The sequence below is a fragment of the Pristiophorus japonicus genome, chromosome 1 (genome assembly GCF_044704955.1).
Source record: "Pristiophorus japonicus isolate sPriJap1 chromosome 1, sPriJap1.hap1, whole genome shotgun sequence".
Classification (NCBI taxonomy): Eukaryota; Metazoa; Chordata; class Chondrichthyes; family Pristiophoridae; genus Pristiophorus; species Pristiophorus japonicus.
In genome coordinates, this window is record NC_091977.1 from 11103539 (window position 1) to 11123096 (window position 19558).

Below are 19558 nucleotides of genomic sequence, written 5' to 3' on the forward strand. Positions count from 1 at the left end.
GGACTGAAGTGCAACCAGAATTTGAGGAGCAGCCCCTTCAGACATTGGAACAGGGGCTGCAACATCGCATACTCAACATACACACGGACACAGACTCCCCCAGACCGCAGAAATTACAGGCGGCCTTGGAGCCCGTGAACCGACTTAAAAACTTATTGCACGGGACTGCTCCGTGCATCACCCTCCAGGCCAAGGCCCCAATAAATAGAGGGAGGACTCCCGGGTAGAGCGCACTCCATTGGGGACCCCCGTCTCCTCCGGACGGCAAGATGGTGCGCCATAGCATGTCCGGACGGCAGACGAGGATGGCAAGGTGGAAAGTGTGGAGGAGCAGCCCGTACAGGAAACCCCCTCCGCGCAGAACTGAAAGGCATGGAGGGGATTTCCCCGAGGAGGCTCAAGTTGTGAGGCACCGGCTCCCAAGCGAGGTTTCTGGGCGTGGCGCCGATGAGAATTCCGTCCGGACGGGGGTCAGTTCGGACGGGATTGCCCCACGTGCTTGAGCCTCCTCGAAACAACAGCTCTACAACTATTTTAGTTGTGCACTTTAATCAAGTGACCCCTGCTTAAAGGGGGGGCACACTCCAAATACTTTCAAACAAGTGCCCCCTTATTTTTTTTTTGAGGGCACTAAAAACATAAATTGTACAAGTGCCCCCTGGCTAAAAGTAGCGGGGGGGGGGGCACTGAAACCGGCACAAAAATAAATTAAACTTTAGACAAAAAACATCAAATTAAAATTTGGTTGCCGGGGGTGATGATGCACTCCAGTCCTTCCAGCGTCCACCTCTCGCGGAAGGCCGTGAACGTACCGGTGGACACTGCGTGCTCCATCTCCAGGGACACCCTGGCTCGGATGTAAGCATAGAAACATAGAAAATAGGTGCAGGAGTAGGCCATTCAACCCTTCGAGCCTGCACCACCATTCAATAAGATCATGGCTGATCATTCACCTCAGTACCTCTTTCCTGCTTTCTCTCCATACTCCGTGATCCCTTTAGCCATAAGGGCCATATCTAACTCCCTCTTGAATATATCCAATGAACTGGCATCAACAACTCTCTGCAGCAGGGAATTCCACAGGTTAAAAACTCTCTGAGTGAAGAAGTTTCTCCTCATCTCAGTCCTAAATGGCCTACCCCCTATCCTTAGACTGTGTCCCCTGGTTCTGGACTTCCCCAACATCGGGAACATTCTGCCTGCATCTAATCTGTCCAGTCCCATCCAAATTTTATATGTTTCTATGAGATTCCCTCTCATCCTTCTAAACTCCAGTGAATAAAGGCCTAGTCGATCCAGTTCTCCTCATATGTCAGTCCAGCCATCCCTGGAATCAGTCTGGTGAACCTTCGCTGCACTCCCTCTATAGCAAGAATGCCCTTCCTCATATTAGGAGACCTAAACTGAACACAATATTCCAGGTAGATGATTGATTGAGTAGACTGGGTCTTTACTCGTTGGAGTTCAGAAGGATGAGGGGTGATCTTATAGAAACATTTAAAATAATGAAAGGGATAGACAAGATAGAGGCAGAGAGGTTGTTTCCACTGGTCGGGGAGAATAGAACTAGGGGGCACAGCCTCAAAATACGGGGGAGCCAATTTAAAACCGAGTTGAGAAGGAATTTCTTCTCCCAGAGGGTTGTGAATCTGTGGAATTCTGTGCCCAAGGAAGCAGTTGAGGCTAGCTCATTGAATGTATTCAAGTCACAGATAGATAGATTTTTAACCAATAAGGGAATTAAGGGTTATGGGGAGCGGGCGGGTAAGTGGAGCTGAGTCCACGGCCAGATCAGCCATGATCTTGTTGAATGGCGGAGCAGGCTTGAGGGGCTAGATGGCCTACTCCTGTTCCTAATTCTTATGTTCTTAGGTGATGCCTCACCAAGGCCCTGTACAACTGCAATAAGACTTCCCTGCTCCTTTACTTAAATCCTCTAGCTATAAAGGCCAACATACCATTTTCCTTCTTCACCGCCTGCTGTACCTGCATGCCATTCAATGACTGATGTACCATGACATCTAGGTCTCGTTGCACCTCCTCTTTTCCTAATCTGCCGCCATTCAGATAATATTCTGCCTTCGTGTTTTTGCCCCCAAAGTGGATAACCTCACATTTATCTACATTATACTGCATCTGCCATACATTTGCCCATTCACCTAACCTGTCCAAGTCACTCTGCAGCCTCTTAGCGTCCTCCTCACAGCTCACACCGCTGCCCAGTTTAGTGTCATCTGTAAACTTGGAGATATTACACTCAATTCCTTCATCCATATCATTAATGTATATTGTAAATAGCTGGAGTCCCAGCACTGAGCCCTGCGGTACCCCACTGGTCACTGCCTACCATTCTGAAAAGGACCTGTTTATCCCAACTCTCTGCTTCCTGGCTGCCAACCAATTCTCTATCCACATCAGTGTATTACCTCCAATACCATGTGCTTTAATTTTGCACAACAATCTCTTGTGGGGAACCTTGTCAAAAGCCTTTTGAAAGTCCAAATATACCAAAACCACTGGTTCTTCCTTGTCCACTCTACTAGTTACATCCTCAAAAAATTCCAGAAGATTTGTCAAGCATGATTTCCCTTTCATAAATCCATGCTGACTTGGTCCGATCCTGTCACTGGTGTTATTTCATCTTTAATAATTGATTCCAACATTTTCCCCACTACTGATGTCAGGCTGACCGGTCTATAATTACCCATTTTCTCTCTCCCTCCTTTCTTAAAAAGTGGTGTTACATTAACTACCCTCCAGTCCATAGGAACTGATCCAGAGTCGATAAACTGTTGGAAAATGATCACCAATGCATCCACTATTTCAAGGGCCACTTCCCTAACTACTCTGGGATGCAGACTATCAGGCCGTGGTGATTTATCGATCTTCAATCCCATCAATTTCTCTAACACAATTTCCCGCCTAATAAGCATATCCTTCAATTCCTCCTTCTCACTAGACCCTCAGTCCCCTAGTACTTCGGAAGGTTATTTGTGTCTTCCTTCATGAAGACAGAACCAAAGTATTTGTTCAACTGGTCCGTCAGTTAAAAAATAATTTTATAAGGCTTTATACAACTGTAGCTTAACTTCCAGACACCCCCATCTGGAGTAACTGTAACCGCAGAAGAGAGGCAGGCAGTCGGGCTGAACGACCCCCTCGACCGCCCGCTGCCTGGACTGGCTGATGGCCCCCTTGGCCAGGCCCAGGAGCAGCCTTCTGACCTGCCCGAACAACAACTCTACAAACCTGTGAGCATGCTCATGGTGCATACATTACTGAGTGGAAAGGTACAAAAAATAATTTTATAAGGCTTTACACCACTGTAGCTTAATTTCCAGACACCCCCATCTGGAGTAACTGCGTTCAGTGCTGGGCACGGCACCTCAGGAAGGGTATATTGGCCTTGGAGGGGGGATTCACCAGAATGACACCGGGGCTAAGAGGGTTAAATTATGAGGGCAGGTTGCATAGATGAGGCTTGTCTGGAAGATTAAGCGGTGATCTATTTGAGGTATTTGAGACGATTGAAGGATTTGAGGGGGTTAGACGGTGCAAAGGGATGTTATAACTAACAAAAGGCAGGGCTTAAAGGGGCAAGTACCATGAAACGCCATCCCTTTAAGTGCGGGGTAAGCACTGTGATTAATCTTTCTCAGGACTTCTATAATCACAGTCACAAGGCAAACTATTGGCAATTATTAAATGACTACAAAGGATAATGAACTCACATTGCCATTTTTGGTAAATGTATCCAACAATCCCCTTTACAAACTCAGGTACTAACCCTGCTGTGATTGTCGAGGCTGAGGAGCAGATCACGAGCTATCTTGGGCAGGACAGGCTTGTTACTCTTCATCTCTGCGTACTGTACCTGGCCAATTGGAATCACAGACACAGTTTAAGAGGAATATAAATCAGACAGTTTGGTTTCAAATATTCTTACTGAAAGTGCCCACTTTTCCAAACCCCCTTCCCGTACGGGACCCCACTCCAGATTACGATCTCCCAAACTTTCCTCATTGAGGGCAATGACCAGGGGATACTCCTTTTCCACACAGGGACCAGAACAATGATGAGAAGATCTTCCTCCTCCAGCCAGAGGAGGGGGTAATGACCCGGGGACCCTCCTGCTCCACCCAGCAGAAAGGACAATGACCAGAAGACCCTCGTTCTCCAGCTAGAGGCCAGAGCGGTGACTAGGGCATCTTCTATCTCCAGCCAGGATTTGGGGCAAAGTCCAGATCACCCTCCTTCTCCATCCAGGACCCACATCAATGACCAGTGGATCACCATCTCCAGCCAAGGGCCAGGCAATGACCAGTGGATCACCATCTCCAGCCAGGGGCCATTTCAATGACCAGTGGATCACCATCTCCAGCCAGGACCCACATCAATGACCAGTGGATCATCATCTCCAGCCAAGGGCCAGGCAATGACCAGTGGGTCACCATCTCCAGCCAGGACCCACATCAACGACCAGTGGATCACCATCTCCAGCCAGGACCCACATCAACGACCAATGGATCACCATCTCCAACCAAGGGCCAGGCAATGACCAATGGATCACCATCTCCAGCCAGCGGCCATTTCAATGACCGAGGAGATTCCTTGGTGGATAAGCCATAATGGACTGATACCAATGCCTGAGATTCCCTCTAATTGCCCCGACCCATTGCACCACCCGTTGCCCCGGGATTCACCAGGTCTGGGAATGCCGTTGCCCTTACCGTGTATCTGGTGATGGTGCCGTGCCGGCGGGGCGTCTTCCACCGCAGGCGGAAGGCGGTACAGTTCAGGGCCTCCAACTGCAGGTCCTGCGGGGGGCTGGGCCGCTCTGCCTCACACAAGATGTTTGGTAAGAACAAGATAAGAACATAAGAAATAGGAGCAGGAGTAGGTCCTACGGCCCCTCGAGCCTGCTCCGCCATTCAATAAGATCGTGACTGATTTGATCATGGACTCAGCTCCACTTCTCCGCCCGATCCCATATCCCTTGATTCCCTTCGAGTCCAAAGATCCATCAATCTCAGCCTTGAATATACTCAACGACTGAGCATCCACAGCCCTCTGGGGTAGAGAATTTCAAAGATTCACAACCCTCTAAGTGAAGAAATTCCTCGTCATCTCAGTGCTAAATGGCCGACCCCTGATCTTGAGACTGTGTGACCCCTCGTTCTAGACACTCCAGCCAGGGGGAAACAACCTCTCAGCATCTACCCTGTCAATCCCACTCAGAATCCTGTATGTTTCAATGGGATCACCTCTCATTCTTCTAAACTTCTACACAATCTCTCCTCATAGGACAACCCTCTCATCCCAGGAATCAATCTAGTGAACCTCCGCTGTATCGCCTCCGGATGCAAGATATCAATCTCGTACTCGTTCCTCTCTCACAGTGTGGTCCCATAGGCTGACCCCTTCTGGCTAACATCAGGACCCCTGCCCCACAAAGGGATTGAGCGCACACCATATGGAAGGGCGGGTTCACTTAAATATTCAGTGGCACGCAGCACGTGGTGCACTGGGAGTGCCATTGGGGAGCGGGGCTGGGGAGGGGGGGGTTAATGAAATTGGTGTTCCATTGGACAGCGAGCGCATGCTCGTCACACGGGTCTCGCTGCCTTTGTGTAAATCGGACAAGCCGGGACAGAAATCTGCTCCTTGGGTCCGGTCACTGAGGGACAGGAACAAATAGAAAACTGAAAATATCAATAATACAAACAACGAATTGCATTTATATAGCACCTTCCATGACCTCAGGAAGCCCTAAAGCATTTTTACAGCCAATTAACTACTTTTTGAAGTGTAGTCACTGTTGTGATATAGGAAACACGGCAACCAATTTGTGCACCGCAAGCTCCCACAATCAGCAATGAGATTACAATCATTGATTATGATAATCATTGTTGCTTCAGGGATAAATATTGCCCGGGACACCTGTGAGAACCTCCCCTGTAGTTCTTCAAAGCAGCACCATGGGATCCTTTACATCCACCTGAGAGGGCACATGGGGCCGCAGTTGCAATAGCGCCTCTGACTGTGCAGCACTCCCTCAGCACTGCACGCGGAGCGTCAGCCTAGACTATGTGCTACAAGTCTCTAGAGTGGGACTTGAGCCCATGACCTTCTAACTCAGAGGCGAGTATGCTGCCCACTGAGCCATAACTGACAGTCAAAATTGCCCTAGATTACAACAGTACTTCATTGACTGTAAACCACTTTGGGACATCTTGAGATCATGAAAGGTGCTATATAAATGCAATCATTTTCTTCTTTCTTTCTTTCTTCCCTCTACATTATCCCATCAAACACTCCCAGGGCAGGTACAGCACAGGTTAGATACAGAGTAAAGCTCCCTCTACACTGGCCCATCAAACACTCCCAGGGCAGGTACAGCACGGATTAGATACAGAGTAAAGCTCCCTCTACACTGTCCCATCAAACACTCCCAAGGTAGGTACAGGGGGTTAGATACAGAGTAAAGCTCCCTCTAAACTGTCCCATCAAAAACTCCCAGGGCAGGTACAGCACGGGGTTAGATACAGTAAAGCTCCCTCTACACTGTCCCATCACACACTCCCAGGGCGGGTACAGCACGGGTTAGATACAGAGTAAAGCTCCCTCTACACTTCCCATCAAACACTCCCAGGGCAGGTACAGCACGGGTTAGATACAGAGTAAAGCTCCCTCTACACTTCCCATCAAACACTCCCAGGGCAGGTACAGCACGGGTTAGATACAGAGTAAAGCTCCCTCTACACTGTCCCATCAAACACTCCCAGGGCAGGTACAGGGGGTTAGATACAGGGTAAAGCTCCCTCTACACTGTCCCATCAAACACTCCCAGGACAGGTACAGGGGGTTAGATACAGAGTAAAGCTCCCTCTACACTGTCCCATCAAACACTCCCAGGGCAGGTACAGGGGGTTAGATACAGAGTAAAGCTCCCTCTACACTGTCCCATCAAACACTCCCAGGGCAGGTACAGGGGGTTAGATACAGAGTAAAGCTCCCTCGACACTGTCCCATCAAACACTCCCAGGGCAGGTACAGGGGGTTAGATACAGAGTAAAGCTCCCTCTACACTGTCCCATCAAACACTCCCAGGGCAGGTACAGCACGGGGTTAGATACAGTAAAGCTCCCTCTACACTGTCCCATCACACACTCCCGGGGCAGGTACACCACGGGTTAGATATAGAGTAAAGCTCCCTCTACACTGTCCCATCAAACACTCCCAGGGCGGGTACAGCACGGGTTAGATACAGAGTAAAGCTCCCTCTACACTTCCCATCAAACACTCCCAGGGCAGGTACAGCACGGGTTAGATATAGAGTAAAGCTCCCTCTACACTTCCCATCAAACACTCCCAGGGCAGGTACAGCACGGGTTAGATACAGAGTAAAGCTCCCTCTACACTGTCCCATCAAACACTCCCAGGGCAGGTACAGGGGGTTAGATACAGAGTAAAGCTCCCTCTACACTGTCCCATCAAACACTCCCAGGGTAGGTACAGGGGGTTAGATACAGAGTAAAGCTCCCTCTAAACTGTCCCATCAAACACTCCCAGGACAGGTACAGGGGGTTAGATACAGAGTAAAGCTCCCTCTACACTGTCCCATCAAACACTCCCAGGGCAGGTACAGGGGGTTAGATACAGAGTAAAGCTCCCTCTACACTGTCCCATCAAACACTCCCAGGGCAGGTACAGCACGGGGTTAGATACAGTAAAGCTCCCTCTACACTGTCCCATCACACACTCCCGGGGCAGGTACACCACGGGTTAGATATAGAGTAAAGCTCCCTCTACACTGTCCCATCAAACACTCCCAGGGCGGGTACAGCACGGGTTAGATACAGAGTAAAGCTCCCTCTACACTTCCCATCAAACACTCCCAGGGCAGGTACAGCACGGGTTAGATATAGAGTAAAGCTCCCTCTACACTTCCCATCAAACACTCCCAGGGCAGGTACAGCACGGGTTAGATACAGAGTAAAGCTCCCTCTACACTGTCCCATCAAACACTCCCAGGGCAGGTACAGGGGGTTAGATACAGAGTAAAGCTCCCTCTACACTGTCCCATCAAACACTCCCAGGGTAGGTACAGGGGGTTAGATACAGAGTAAAGCTCCCTCTAAACTGTCCCATCAAACACTCCCAGGACAGGTACAGGGGGTTAGATACAGAGTAAAGCTCCCTCTACACTGTCCCATCAAACACTCCCAGGGCAGGTACAGGGGGTTAGATACAGAGTAAAGCTCCCTCTACACTGTCCCATCAAACACTCCCAGGGCAGGTACAGGGGGTTAGATACAGAGTAAAGCTCCCTCGACACTGTCCCATCAAACACTCCCAGGGCAGGTACAGGGGGTTAGATACAGAGTAAAGCTCCCTCTACACTGTCCCATCAAACACTCCCAGGGCAGGTACAGCACGGGTTAGATACAGAGTAAAGCTCCCTCTACACTGTCCCATCAAACACTCCCAGGGCAGGTACAGGGGGTTAGATACAGGGTAAAGCTCTCTCTACACTGTCCCATCAAACACTCCCAGGGCAGGTACAGCACGGGTTAGATACAGAGTAAAGCTCCCTCTACACTGTCCCATCAAACACTCCCAGGGCAGGTACAGGGGGTTAGATACAGGGTACAGCTCTCTCTACACTTCCTATCAAACACTCCCAGAACAGGTACAGGGGGTTAGATACAGAGTAAAGCTCCCTCTACACTGTCCTATCAAACACTCCCAGGACAGGTACAGCACAGGTTAGATACAGAGTAAAGCTCCCTCTACATTTCCCATCAAACACTCCCAGGGCAGGTACAGCACGGGGTTATATACAGAGTAAAGCTCCCTCTACACTGTCCCATCAAACACTCCCAGGACAGGTACAGGGGGTTAGATACAGAGTAAAGCTCCCTCTACACTGTCCTATCACACACTCCCAGGGCAGGTACAGGGGGTTAGAAACAGAGTAAAGCTCCCTCTACACTGTCCCATCAAACACTCCCAGGGCAGGTACAGGGGGTTAGATACAGAGTAAAGCTCCCTCTACACTGTCCTATCACACACTCCCAGGGCAGGTACAGGGGGTTAGATACAGGGTACAGCTCTCTCTACACTTCCTATCACACACTCCCAGGGCAGGTACAGCACGGGTTAGATACAGGGTACAGCTCTCTCTACACTTCCCATCACACACTCCGGGGGGGGGGGGGGGGGTACAACACACAGCACCTGTCAGCTCCAGCCCCCAAAGTCGATCATCTCTGAATGTCGTTTGCAACCTGAATGTTTTTTGGGATTGTTCCTCCCACCTCCCTGAATGCTGAGAGAGAGAGAGACAGAGAGGGAAGAGGTGGCGAAAGAGAGAGAAAAAGAGATAGAAAAAGATAGAGCGAGAAAAAGAAAAAGAGACGAAGAAACAGATAGCAACACAGTCAGAAGAGCCAGAGTTAAAATAGTGTCAGAAAGTGTGTGACAGAAAGAGAAGAGTTAGAGAGTGAGAGAAAGAGAGAGGCAGAGCGAGACTGATAGAGAAACAGAGAGTGACAGAGAGAGAGAAAGAGAGAGAGAGACAGGGAAAAAATAGAGGAACAGAAGACGTGACAGAACGAGAACAAGGCAGAGAGGCAGATAGACAAAGGCAGAGAGTGAGGCAGAGGGGAAGAGTGACACAGAGAGAAGAACAGAGAGAGACAGAGAGAAATAGAGAGACAGACAGAAAGCAAGACAGAGTGACAGACAGAGACAGAGATAGTGGCAGAGGCAGAGAGAGAGACAGATACAAAGAAAGTCAGAGACAGACAAAGAGAGAGAGAGAGAGAGACAGACAGAGCGAGACAGAGACAGAGAGAGAGAGAGAGAGACAGAGCGAGAGAGAGAGACAGAGAGGGAGACAGACAGCGAGAGAGACAAGAGAAAGGCAATGACAGAGAGAGACAGAGAGAGAGAGAGCAACAGATAGAGAGAGGCAGATACAGAAAAAGAGAGAGACAGACAACGAGAGTGACAGAGGGAGACAGCGAGAGAGAGAAAGCCAGACAGAGACAGAGGGAGAGAGGGAGAGAGAGAGAGACAGAGACAGAGAAAGAAAGAGAGACAGAGAGAGAGAGAGAGAGCGACAGTACAGAGATTTTGATTCGAGCAGGTGGTTCCGGATTTAACCACAGGTTAAAGGGCAGTGAATTCTAACTCTCTGCAGCAACTAATTCCCTCTAAATCCTGTTTGTAAACTTCCTGTTCAGCCAGCAGCAGGCTGTCAGCATGTTTACAAACCACAGGCACACATTCCGGCACCGGAGGAAGGGGTTTGGAGCAACGCTTTCATCAGCTTCTACCCAACGAAACTGGAACTGTGTCAGTGAACCAGGTGAGTGAGGAGCACCTGCACCGTCCCACACAAGACCCATGGGTCGATCAGCTCCGCCTACCCCCACCCCCCCAATGGTCGATCAGCTCTGTCCCCCCATGGTCGATCTGCCCCGTCCTCCCATGGTCGATCAGCCTCCCACCACCCATGGTCGATCAGCTCTGTCCCCCCATAGTCGATCTATCCCGTTCCCCCCATGGTCGATCAGCCCCCCCCCCCCCACCCCCATGGTCGCTCAGCTCTGTCCCCCCATGGCCGATCTGCCCCGTTCCCCCCATGGTCGATCAGCCCCCCCCCACCCCACCATGGTCGATCAGCCCCATCGCACCCATGATCGATCAGCTCCTCCTACCCCCCATGGTCGATCAACTCTGTCCCACCCCCCCCATGGTCGATCAGCCCCGTTCCCCCCCCCCTATAGTGGATCAGCCCCATTGCCCCCATGATCGATCAGCTCCTCTCACCCCCATGGTCGATCAAATCTGTTCCCCCCCCCCCCCATGGTCGATCAGCTCCGTTCCCCCCCCATGGTCGATCAACCCCGTCCCCCCGCATGGTCGATCAGCCCTGTCCCCCCCGCATGGTCGATCAGCTCTGAACCCCCCATGGTCGATCAGCTCCGTGCCCCCCCCCATAGTCGATCAGCCCCGTCCCTCACCCCCATGGTCGATCAGCTCCTCCCCCCCATGGTCGATCAGCCCTGCCCCCACCCCCCCATGATCGATCAGCTCCCCACCCCCCATGGTCGATCAGCCTCGTCCCCTCCCTCCCCCTCCATGGTCGATCAGCTCCTCCCCCCCATGGTCGATCAGCCTCGTCCCCTCCCTCCCCCTCCATGGTCGATCAGCCTCGTCCCCTCCCTCCCCCTCCATGGTCGATCAGCCCCATACCCTCCCTCCCCCTCCATGGTCGATCAGCTCTGTTCCCCCCAGGAGCTGTCAGCGTACTAGGGCAGTGAGCAGAATCTGCACCTTTCCAAAGTCCCAATGCAAGAATGTATCATGTAACACTTTCCACAATTACTGACTCCCCCCCCCTCAATCGCAACCCAAAAAACGTGGTTGGGATCGAGTGTTCGTCTCGAGGCTCTCACTGGCCTGAGGCAACACCGTCCAAATCACGGCCTGTTAAAATGGCGCGGGATGGGAGTGCAGCCTGAGGGAGGAGGAGTAACGTAGTGGGGCGAGTTTACCCTCTCCGCAAACCACGTTCCCGTCTGGTGCGGGGGTGGGGGGTGGGAGAGGGGGGTTTAAATCGGGGTTGGCATTTTTCACGGTGGGTGCAGAACAGACCAAATTTCACCGTGGAAATCGTTTGCTGTCAGTGAAATGCTAGCAACATCACCGTACGAAGCCCCTGGGCCGTCTCTGTGATGGGATGGTACGATGCACATCACAGTTGAGCAGCTGCATGGCAATGACGGTGGGGGGATTTTCACTCACTCGAGGGGCAAAGACTGTGGTTTCACGCCTCAGACGTGACGCAGATCACCGGTGCAAGAAGGAGCAGGGGCATTTCACCCCCCTCCCCCGCCCCGTTCCCCCCCGCACCTTTCTCCTTACTGGGGTACGGCTGCTATTCCACTAGGGCGGGCTTCATGCATGTCTGAGCCTGGGGACCCCATCCCAAGATCCCCTCCCCGGCCACCCTCCATCCCCGAGGGCTAGGCCGACCAGGAGACCTCTGCCCTCCCCTTGAAGAAAAGGCTGGCAGTCCGGGGGGGTCTTCACCCATCCTCTACGCACAGTCGCTCGATTCCAACCGGTCCAGGGGGTTCAGGATCTTACCTGGTCTGCGCAGCGCAGTCCTCTCCCGCTTGAAGCTCGCGGTCTGAGCAGAGAAGATGGCCAAGAGCAGGAGGGGGGCCAGATGCCCCGATCGCCCCCGGGCACCCATCCGGAGAGGGGCCGGAATTCCCCGTCGATGTGAGATGGACAGGACAGGGAGAGGCTGGAGGGGGTGCAGGGGCAGGATCCCAAGGCGGTGGGGCAAGAGGGAGAGTGTCTGGAACTCCTGCGCACCAAGGCAGAGAGCAATTTACAAGGCAGATTTCCACTGGGCAAATAGTCGACTCCTGCAGACTCCGTCCCCCGGAAACACTGTGAGGGAGGAGGAGACACAAACTCCAAAAAAAGACCAAAGATTCAATGGTTCACCCTTAAAGCTTAGGAACTTTCCCTCCTCCTCCTCCTCTCTTCTAACTCTCTCTCTCTCTCTCTCTCTCTCTCTCCCTCGGTCTCTCTCTCCCTCGGTCTCTCTCTCTCTCTCCCTCTCTCCCTCTCTGTCCGTCTGTTTATCTCTCACTGTCCCTCTTTCTCTTTCTCTCTCTGTCTCTCTCTCTCTCTGTCGCTCTATGTCTGTCTCTCTCTCTGTCTCCCTCTCTCTCGCTCTCTCTCTGTGACTCTGACTCTCTTTCTCTTTCTCTCTCTCTGTCGCTCTGTCTCTCTGTCGCTCTGTGTCTGTCTGTCTCTCTGTCTCCCTCTCTCTCTCTCTGTGTGTCTCTCTCTCTTTGACTCTCTCTCTTTGACTCTCTATCTGTCTCTCTCTCCCTCTGTCTCTCTCTCCCTCCCTCTGTCTGTCTCTCTCTCTCTCTCTCTGTCTCTGTCTCTCTGTCTCTCTCTCTCTCTGCCTCTCTCTGTGTGTGTGTCTCTCTCTCTGACTCTCTCTCTCTGACTATCTCTCTCTGTCTCTCTCTCTCCCTCTGTCTCTCGCTCTCTCTCTCTCTCTCTGACTCTCTCTCTCTGACTCCCTCCCTCCCTCCCTCTGTCTGTCTGTCTCTCTCTCTCTCTGTCTCTGTCTCTGTCTCTCTCTCTCTCGTCGTGCACAGTTGCTCCTTCAGGACGAGAGAGAGATCCGACTGCTAAGGAGATAAGTGAAGTTTAATCCTGTGCTGATGTAAGGGAAGCCCAGATGTAGCCCTCGGAGCTAACTTTAGCACAGCGGGATGAACATTTAAAGCAACATCGCCCACTCAATGAAACGGCTTTGAAGTTTTCTGGTGAATATACCTCGAACAGATTGGACGTTACATTCTATATCTGTTCGAGGAGTATTCTCCAGTAAAATTATAGCCATTTAATTGAGTGAGTGACGTTGCTTTAAAAAAAAAATCAGCATTTATAACAATCTTGGAAAGGCCAAAGGTCAGGAGAGAGGCTGAAATTAGTATCCCACACTAAATATCTAATCCTGCATCATTTTAATGGACATTATTTTCAATGGAATTGAGCCTTTAAACTAACGTCAAATTTCTGCCAACTTCCTTGAAGTTCTTTGGCCTCAGGATGTCCCAAAGAGCGTTCCAACCAACAAAGTACTTTTGAAGTGTAGCAAATCTCTGCCTTTTAAATTGTGCAACAGAAATCAATAAACCAGGAAGATTTTGCGAGGGTCCGGCACAGGGAAGTGGAGGATTGCAGGAAGGGCCGGAGTCAGGAACAACTGCACTGTATTAAGGTAACGCAACTTTTAAAAAGAATAATCGGTCTGGTGGCGCGCACTGCCTTTAAATGCAAATTAAAGCAAAGGGGGCGTGACCCAGTGTAAACCACCTCCTGTGAAATCACGTTAAGTGCAGCTTTCCTCAGTCAGGCTCTTAATGACATCTGGCACACGGGTGTGAGAGAGGGAAAAGAAAAGATTTGCATTTCTGTAGCGCTGTTCACGACCTCAGGACCAGCCAAAGCACTTTACAGCCAATGTGGGTCACCATTGACCAGAAACTTAACTGGACCAGCCACATAAATACTGTGGCAACAAGAGTAGGTCAGAGGCTGGGTATTCTGCGGTGAGTGTCTCATCTCCTGACTCCCCAAAGCCTTTCCACCATCTACAAGGCACAAGTCAGGAGTGTGATGGAATACTCTCCACTTGCCTGGATGAGTGCAGCTCCAACAAGAAGCTCGACACTATCCAGGACAAAGCAGCCCGCTTGATTGGCCCCCCATCCACCACCTTCAACACTCACTCCCTCCACCACCTGCGCACCGTGGCTGCAGTGTGTACCATCTACAAGATGCACTGCAGCAACTCGCCAAGGCTTCTTCGACAGCACCTCTCAAACCCGCGACCTCTACCACCTAGAAGGACAAGGGCAGCAGGCGCATGGGAACACCACCATCTCCACGTTCCCCTCCAAGTCACACACCATCCTGACTTGGAAATATATCGGCCGTTCCTTCATCGTCGCTGGGTCACAATCCTGGAACTCCCTCCCCAACAGCACTGTGGGAGCACCTTCACCACACGGACTGCAGCGGTTCAAGGCAGTGGCTCACCACCACCTTCTCAAGGGCAGTAAATGCTGGCCTTGCCAACCATGCCCATAATCCAGGAAGTTTTTTTTTTAAGTACTTTTGAAGTGTGATCACTGTTGTAATGTGCAGCAAGCTCCCACACACAGCAATGTGATAATGGCCAGATACTCAGTTTTGGTGATGTTGAGTGAGGGATAAATATTGGCCCCAGGACACCGGGGATAACTCCCCTGCTCTTCTTCAAAATAGTGCCATGGGATCTTTTACGTCCACCTGAGAGAGCAGACGGGAACTCGGTTTAATGTCTCATCGGAGAGACGACACTCCCGACAGTGCAGCGCTCCCTCAGCACCGCGCTGGGGGTGTCGGCTAGGATTATGGGCTCGAGTCCCTGGAGTGGGACTTGAACCCACAAACTTCCGACGCAGAGACGAAAGTGCTACCCACTGAGCGACAGCTGGCACCCAGGCTCCCTCACATCCTGGGAGAGGCAGAGCAGTCTGAGGTTCTCACTCACTGCCCTCTCTCCTCCCCTATCGATATTTCGTGGATTACCCCTGACCCTTCACCAGCAGCTTGCATATTCAGAATCATAAGTGTTTACAGCACGGAAGGAGGCCATTTCGGCCCATCGTGTCTGTGCCGGCCAGCAAAGAGCCATCCAGCCTAATCCCACTTTCCAGCTCTAGGTCCGTAGCCCTGCAGGTTACGGCACTTCAAGTGCACATCCAAGTATTTTTTAAATGTGGTGAGGGTTTCTGCCTCTACCACCCTTTCAGGCAGTGAGTTCCAGACCCCCACCACCCTCTGGGTGAAGAAATTTCCCCTCAAATCCCCTCTAAATCTTCTACCAAGTTTATGCCCCCTGGTTGTTGACCCCTCTGCTAAGGGAAATAGGCCCTTTCTATCCACTGTATCTAGGCCCCTCATAATTTTATACACCTCAATGAGGTCTCCCCTCAGCCTCCTCTGTTCCAAAGAAAACAATCCCAGTCTATCCAATCTGTCCTCATAGCTAAGATTCTCCAGTCCCGGCAACATCCTCGTAAATCTCCTCTGTACCCTCTCCAGTGTAATCACATCCTTCCTGTAATACGGTGACCAGAACTGCACGCAGCACTCCAGCTGTGGCCTAACTAGTGTTTTATACAGTTCAAACATAACCTCCCTGCTCTTGTATTCTATGCCTCGGCTAATAAAGGCAAGTATTCCATATGCTTTCTTAACCACCTTATCAACCTGGCCTGCTACCTTCAGGGATCTGTGAACCTGCACTCCCAGGTCCCTTTGTTCCTTTACACTTCTCAGTATCCTACCATTTAATGTGTATTCCCTTTCCTTGTTCGCCCTCCCAAAATGCATTACCTCACACTTCTCCAGATTAAATTCCATTTGTCACTGTTCTGCCCACCTGACCAGTTGATTAATATCTTCCTGCAGTCCACAGCTTTCTTTTTCATTATCAACCACACAGCCGATTGGAGTATCATCTGCAAACTTCTTAATCATACCCCCTATATTCAAATCTAGATCATTGATGTATACCACAAAATATATAGCGCCTTTAACATAGTAAAACATCCCAAGGCATTTACAGGAGCGTTGGCAGGCAGAATTTGACAGCGATATGGAGAAATTAGGGCAGGTGACCAAAGCTTGGTCAAAGAGGTAGGTTTTCGGGAGCGTTTTAAAGGAGGAGAAAGAGACAAAGAGGTTTAGGGAGGAGGTTCCAGAGCTTGGGACCTAACTTCCGCTGGCAGTCGTGAATTACTCTCGGCAGAGTTGGAACCTGAGAGAGGAGAACTTCTGCACCCCTCCCACGGTCGATCAGCCCGAGGTCGTGTGTACGAGAGGCAAGGGGCCGACATGGGCTCAGGTGCCTGACACACCAATCTCCCTCCTGCTGTCGTTCATCAGGACCGGGCACCTCTGGTGTAAGAAAGGCAACTCCAGGCCGCTGGGCCTGGTAACCTTTGACCTCATCAGGACGGCCTCGCCCCCACCCTCTACACATGAGCTATTGACAGCCTCCGCCCCTCATCCCTGCCCCCACCCCCAGTCTAGGTCGGTGGCACTGCCAGCTGCACTGTCTCATCAGGTGCCGAGGGCAGAGAGCTTTGAGATAAAGGTCCCAATTGAGGGAGTCTGCATCTGTCCTGGAAACAAATCTCACGTGTCACCTGCAAACTAGAAGTCCTCTCCCTGTCCAGCTCTCCCCCTCTCTCCGTCCAGGTCTCCCTCTCTCTCCCTGTGCAGATCTCCCTCTCTCTCTGTCCTGATCTCCCTCTCTCTTCCTGTTCTGATCTCCCTCTCTCTCCCTGTCCAGCTCTCCCCCTCGCTCCATCCAGGTCTCCATCTCTCTTCCAGTCCTGATCTCCCTCTCTCTCCCTGTTCCGATTTCCCCCCTCTCCCTGTCCTGATCTCCCTCTCTCTCCCTGTGCAAATCTCCCTCTCTCTCTGTCCCGATCTCCCTCTCTCGCCCTGTCCAGATCTCCCTCTCTCTCTCTGTCCCGATCTCCCTCTCTCTCTCTGTCCCGATCTCCCTCTCTCTCCCTGTCCTGATCTCCCTTTCTCTCTGTCCCGATCTCCCTCTCTTGCCCTGTCCAGATCTCCCTCTCTCTCTCTGTCCCGATCTCCCTCTCTCTCCCTGTCCTGATCTCCCTTTCTCTCTGTCCCGATCTCCCTCTCTTGCCCTGTCCAGATCTCCCTCTCTCTCTCTGTCCCGATCTCCCTCTCTTGCCCTGTCCAGATCTCCCTCTCTCTCCCTGTGCAGATCTCCCTCTCTCTCCCTGTCCCGATCTCCCTCTCTCGCCCTGTCCAGGTTGCCCTCTCTCTCCCTGTCCCGATTTCCCCCCTCTCTCCCTGTCCCGATTTCCCCCCTCTCTCTCCCTGTCCAGATCTCCCTCTCTCTCCCTGTGCAGATCTCCCTCTCTCTCCCTGTCCCGATCTCCCTCTCTTGCCCTGTCCAGATCTCCCTCTCTCTCTCTGTCCCGATCTCCGAGTGCCGCAAGGTTCTGTGCTGGGGCCCCAGCTGTTTACATTGTACATTAATGATTTAGACGAGGGGATTAAATGCAGTATCTCCAAATTTGCGGATGATACTAAGTTGGGTGGCAGTGTGAGCTGCGAGGAGGATGCTATTAGGCTGCAGAGTGACTTGGATAGGTTAGGTGAGTGGGCAAATGCATGGCAGATGAAGTATAATGTGGATAAATGTGAGGTTATCCACTTTGGTGGTAAAAACAGAGAGACAGACTATTATCTGAATGGTGACAGATTAGGAAAAGGGAAGGTGCAACGAGACCTGGGTGTCATGGTACATCAGTCATTGAAGGTTGGCATGCAGGTACAGCAGGCGGTTAAGAAAGCAAATGGCATGTTGGCCTTCATAGCGAGGGGATTTGAATACAGGGGCAGGGAGGTGTTGCTACAGTTGTACAGGGCCTTGGTGAGGCCACACCTGGAGTATTGTGTACAGTTTTGGTCTCCTAACTTGAGGAAGGACATTCTTGCTATTGAGGGAGTGCAGCGAAGGTTCACCAGACTGATTCCCGGGATGGCGGGACTGACCTATCAAGAAAGATTGGATCAATTGGGATTGTATTCACTGGAGTTCAGAAGAATGAGAGGGGACCTCATAGAAACGTTTAAAATTCTGACGGGTTTAGACAGGTTAGATGCAGAAAGAATGTTCCCAATGTTGGGGAAGTCCAGAACCAGGGGTCACAGTCTGAGGATAAGGGGTAAGCCATTTAGGACCGAGATGAGGAGAAACTTCTTCACCCAGAGAGTGGTGAACCTGTGGAATTCTCTACCACAGAAAGTAGTTGAGGCCAATTCACTAAATATATTCAAAAGGGAGTTAGATGAAGTCCTTACTACTCGGGGGATCAAGGGTTATGGCGAGAAAGCAAGAAGGGGGTACTGAAGTTTCATGTTCAGCCATGAACTCATTGAATGGCGGTGCAGGCTAGAAGGGCTGAATGGCCTGCTCCTGCACCTATTTTCTATGTTTCTATGTTTCTATGTTTCTCTCCCTGTCCCGATCTCCCTCTCTTGCCCTGTCCAGATCTCCCTCTCTCTCTCTGTCCCGATCTCCCTCTCTCGCCCTGTCCCAATCTCCCTCTCTCTCCCTGTCCAGATCTTCCTCTCTCTCCCTGTGCAGATCTCCCTCTCTCTCCCTGTCCCGATCTCCCTCTCTTGCCCTGTCCAGATCTCCCTCTCTCTCTCTGTCCCGATCTCCCTCTCTCTCCCTGTCCCGATCTCCCTCTCTTGCCCTGTCCAGATCTCCCTCTCTCTCCCTGTCCCGATTTCCCCCCTCTCTCCCTGTCCCGATTTCCCCCCTCTCTCCCTGTCCCGATCTCCCTCTCTCTCCCTGTCCCGATCTCCCTCTCTTGCCCTGTCCAGATCTCCCTCTCTCTCTCTGTCCCGATCTCCCTCTCTCTCCCTGTCCAGATCTCCCTCTCTCGCCCTGTCCAAATCTCCCTCTCTCTCTCTGTCCAGATCTCCCTCTCTCTCTCTGTCCAGATCTCCCTCTCTCTCCATGTCTAGATCTCTCTTTCTCTCCCTGTCCACATCTCTCTTTCTCTCCCTGTCCACATCTCCCTCTCTCGCCCTGTCCAGATCTCCCTCTCTCCCTGTCCAGATCTCCCTCTCTCTCCCTGTCCAGATCTCCCTCTCTCGCTGTCCCGATCTCCCTCCCTCTCTGTCCAGATCTCCCTCTCTCTCCCTGTCCAGATCTTCCCCAAACCCCCTATGTTGTCCTCACTCCCACCCTAAGGAGTACAGACCACCCCCAGAAGGTGGCTACACTTGTGTTGCTGTGTTCCTGCGTCGATGTGTCAATGTGTTACTCTGTTACTATTGCACTTTGTCACTGTGTTACCCTCTGTGACTCTCTGTTACTGATACTCTGTTGCTATATCCC

The 19558-nt window shown here is 51.5% G+C and overlaps 1 protein-coding gene across 3 annotated transcripts in view; it reads right to left on the reverse strand.

The window, feature by feature from the left end:
• Nucleotides 1-19558, reverse strand: part of LOC139262290 (pikachurin) — a 251668-nt gene that overhangs the window by 144317 nt on the left and 87793 nt on the right. For 2 of the 3 annotated variants that reach the window (XM_070877453.1, XM_070877446.1), the window contains exons 1-3: nucleotides 12163-13093; nucleotides 4731-4837; nucleotides 3788-3874 (exon numbers count right to left, since the gene is read on the reverse strand). In XM_070877453.1, coding sequence (XP_070733554.1) covers nucleotides 3788-3874; nucleotides 4731-4837; nucleotides 12163-12271 — 303 coding nt within the window. In that variant the 5' untranslated portion in view covers nucleotides 12272-13093. Of the gene's footprint in view, nucleotides 1-3787; nucleotides 3875-4730; nucleotides 4838-12162; nucleotides 13094-19558 lie in introns of those variants that run through there. The other variant, XM_070877461.1, reaches the window with a different exon arrangement.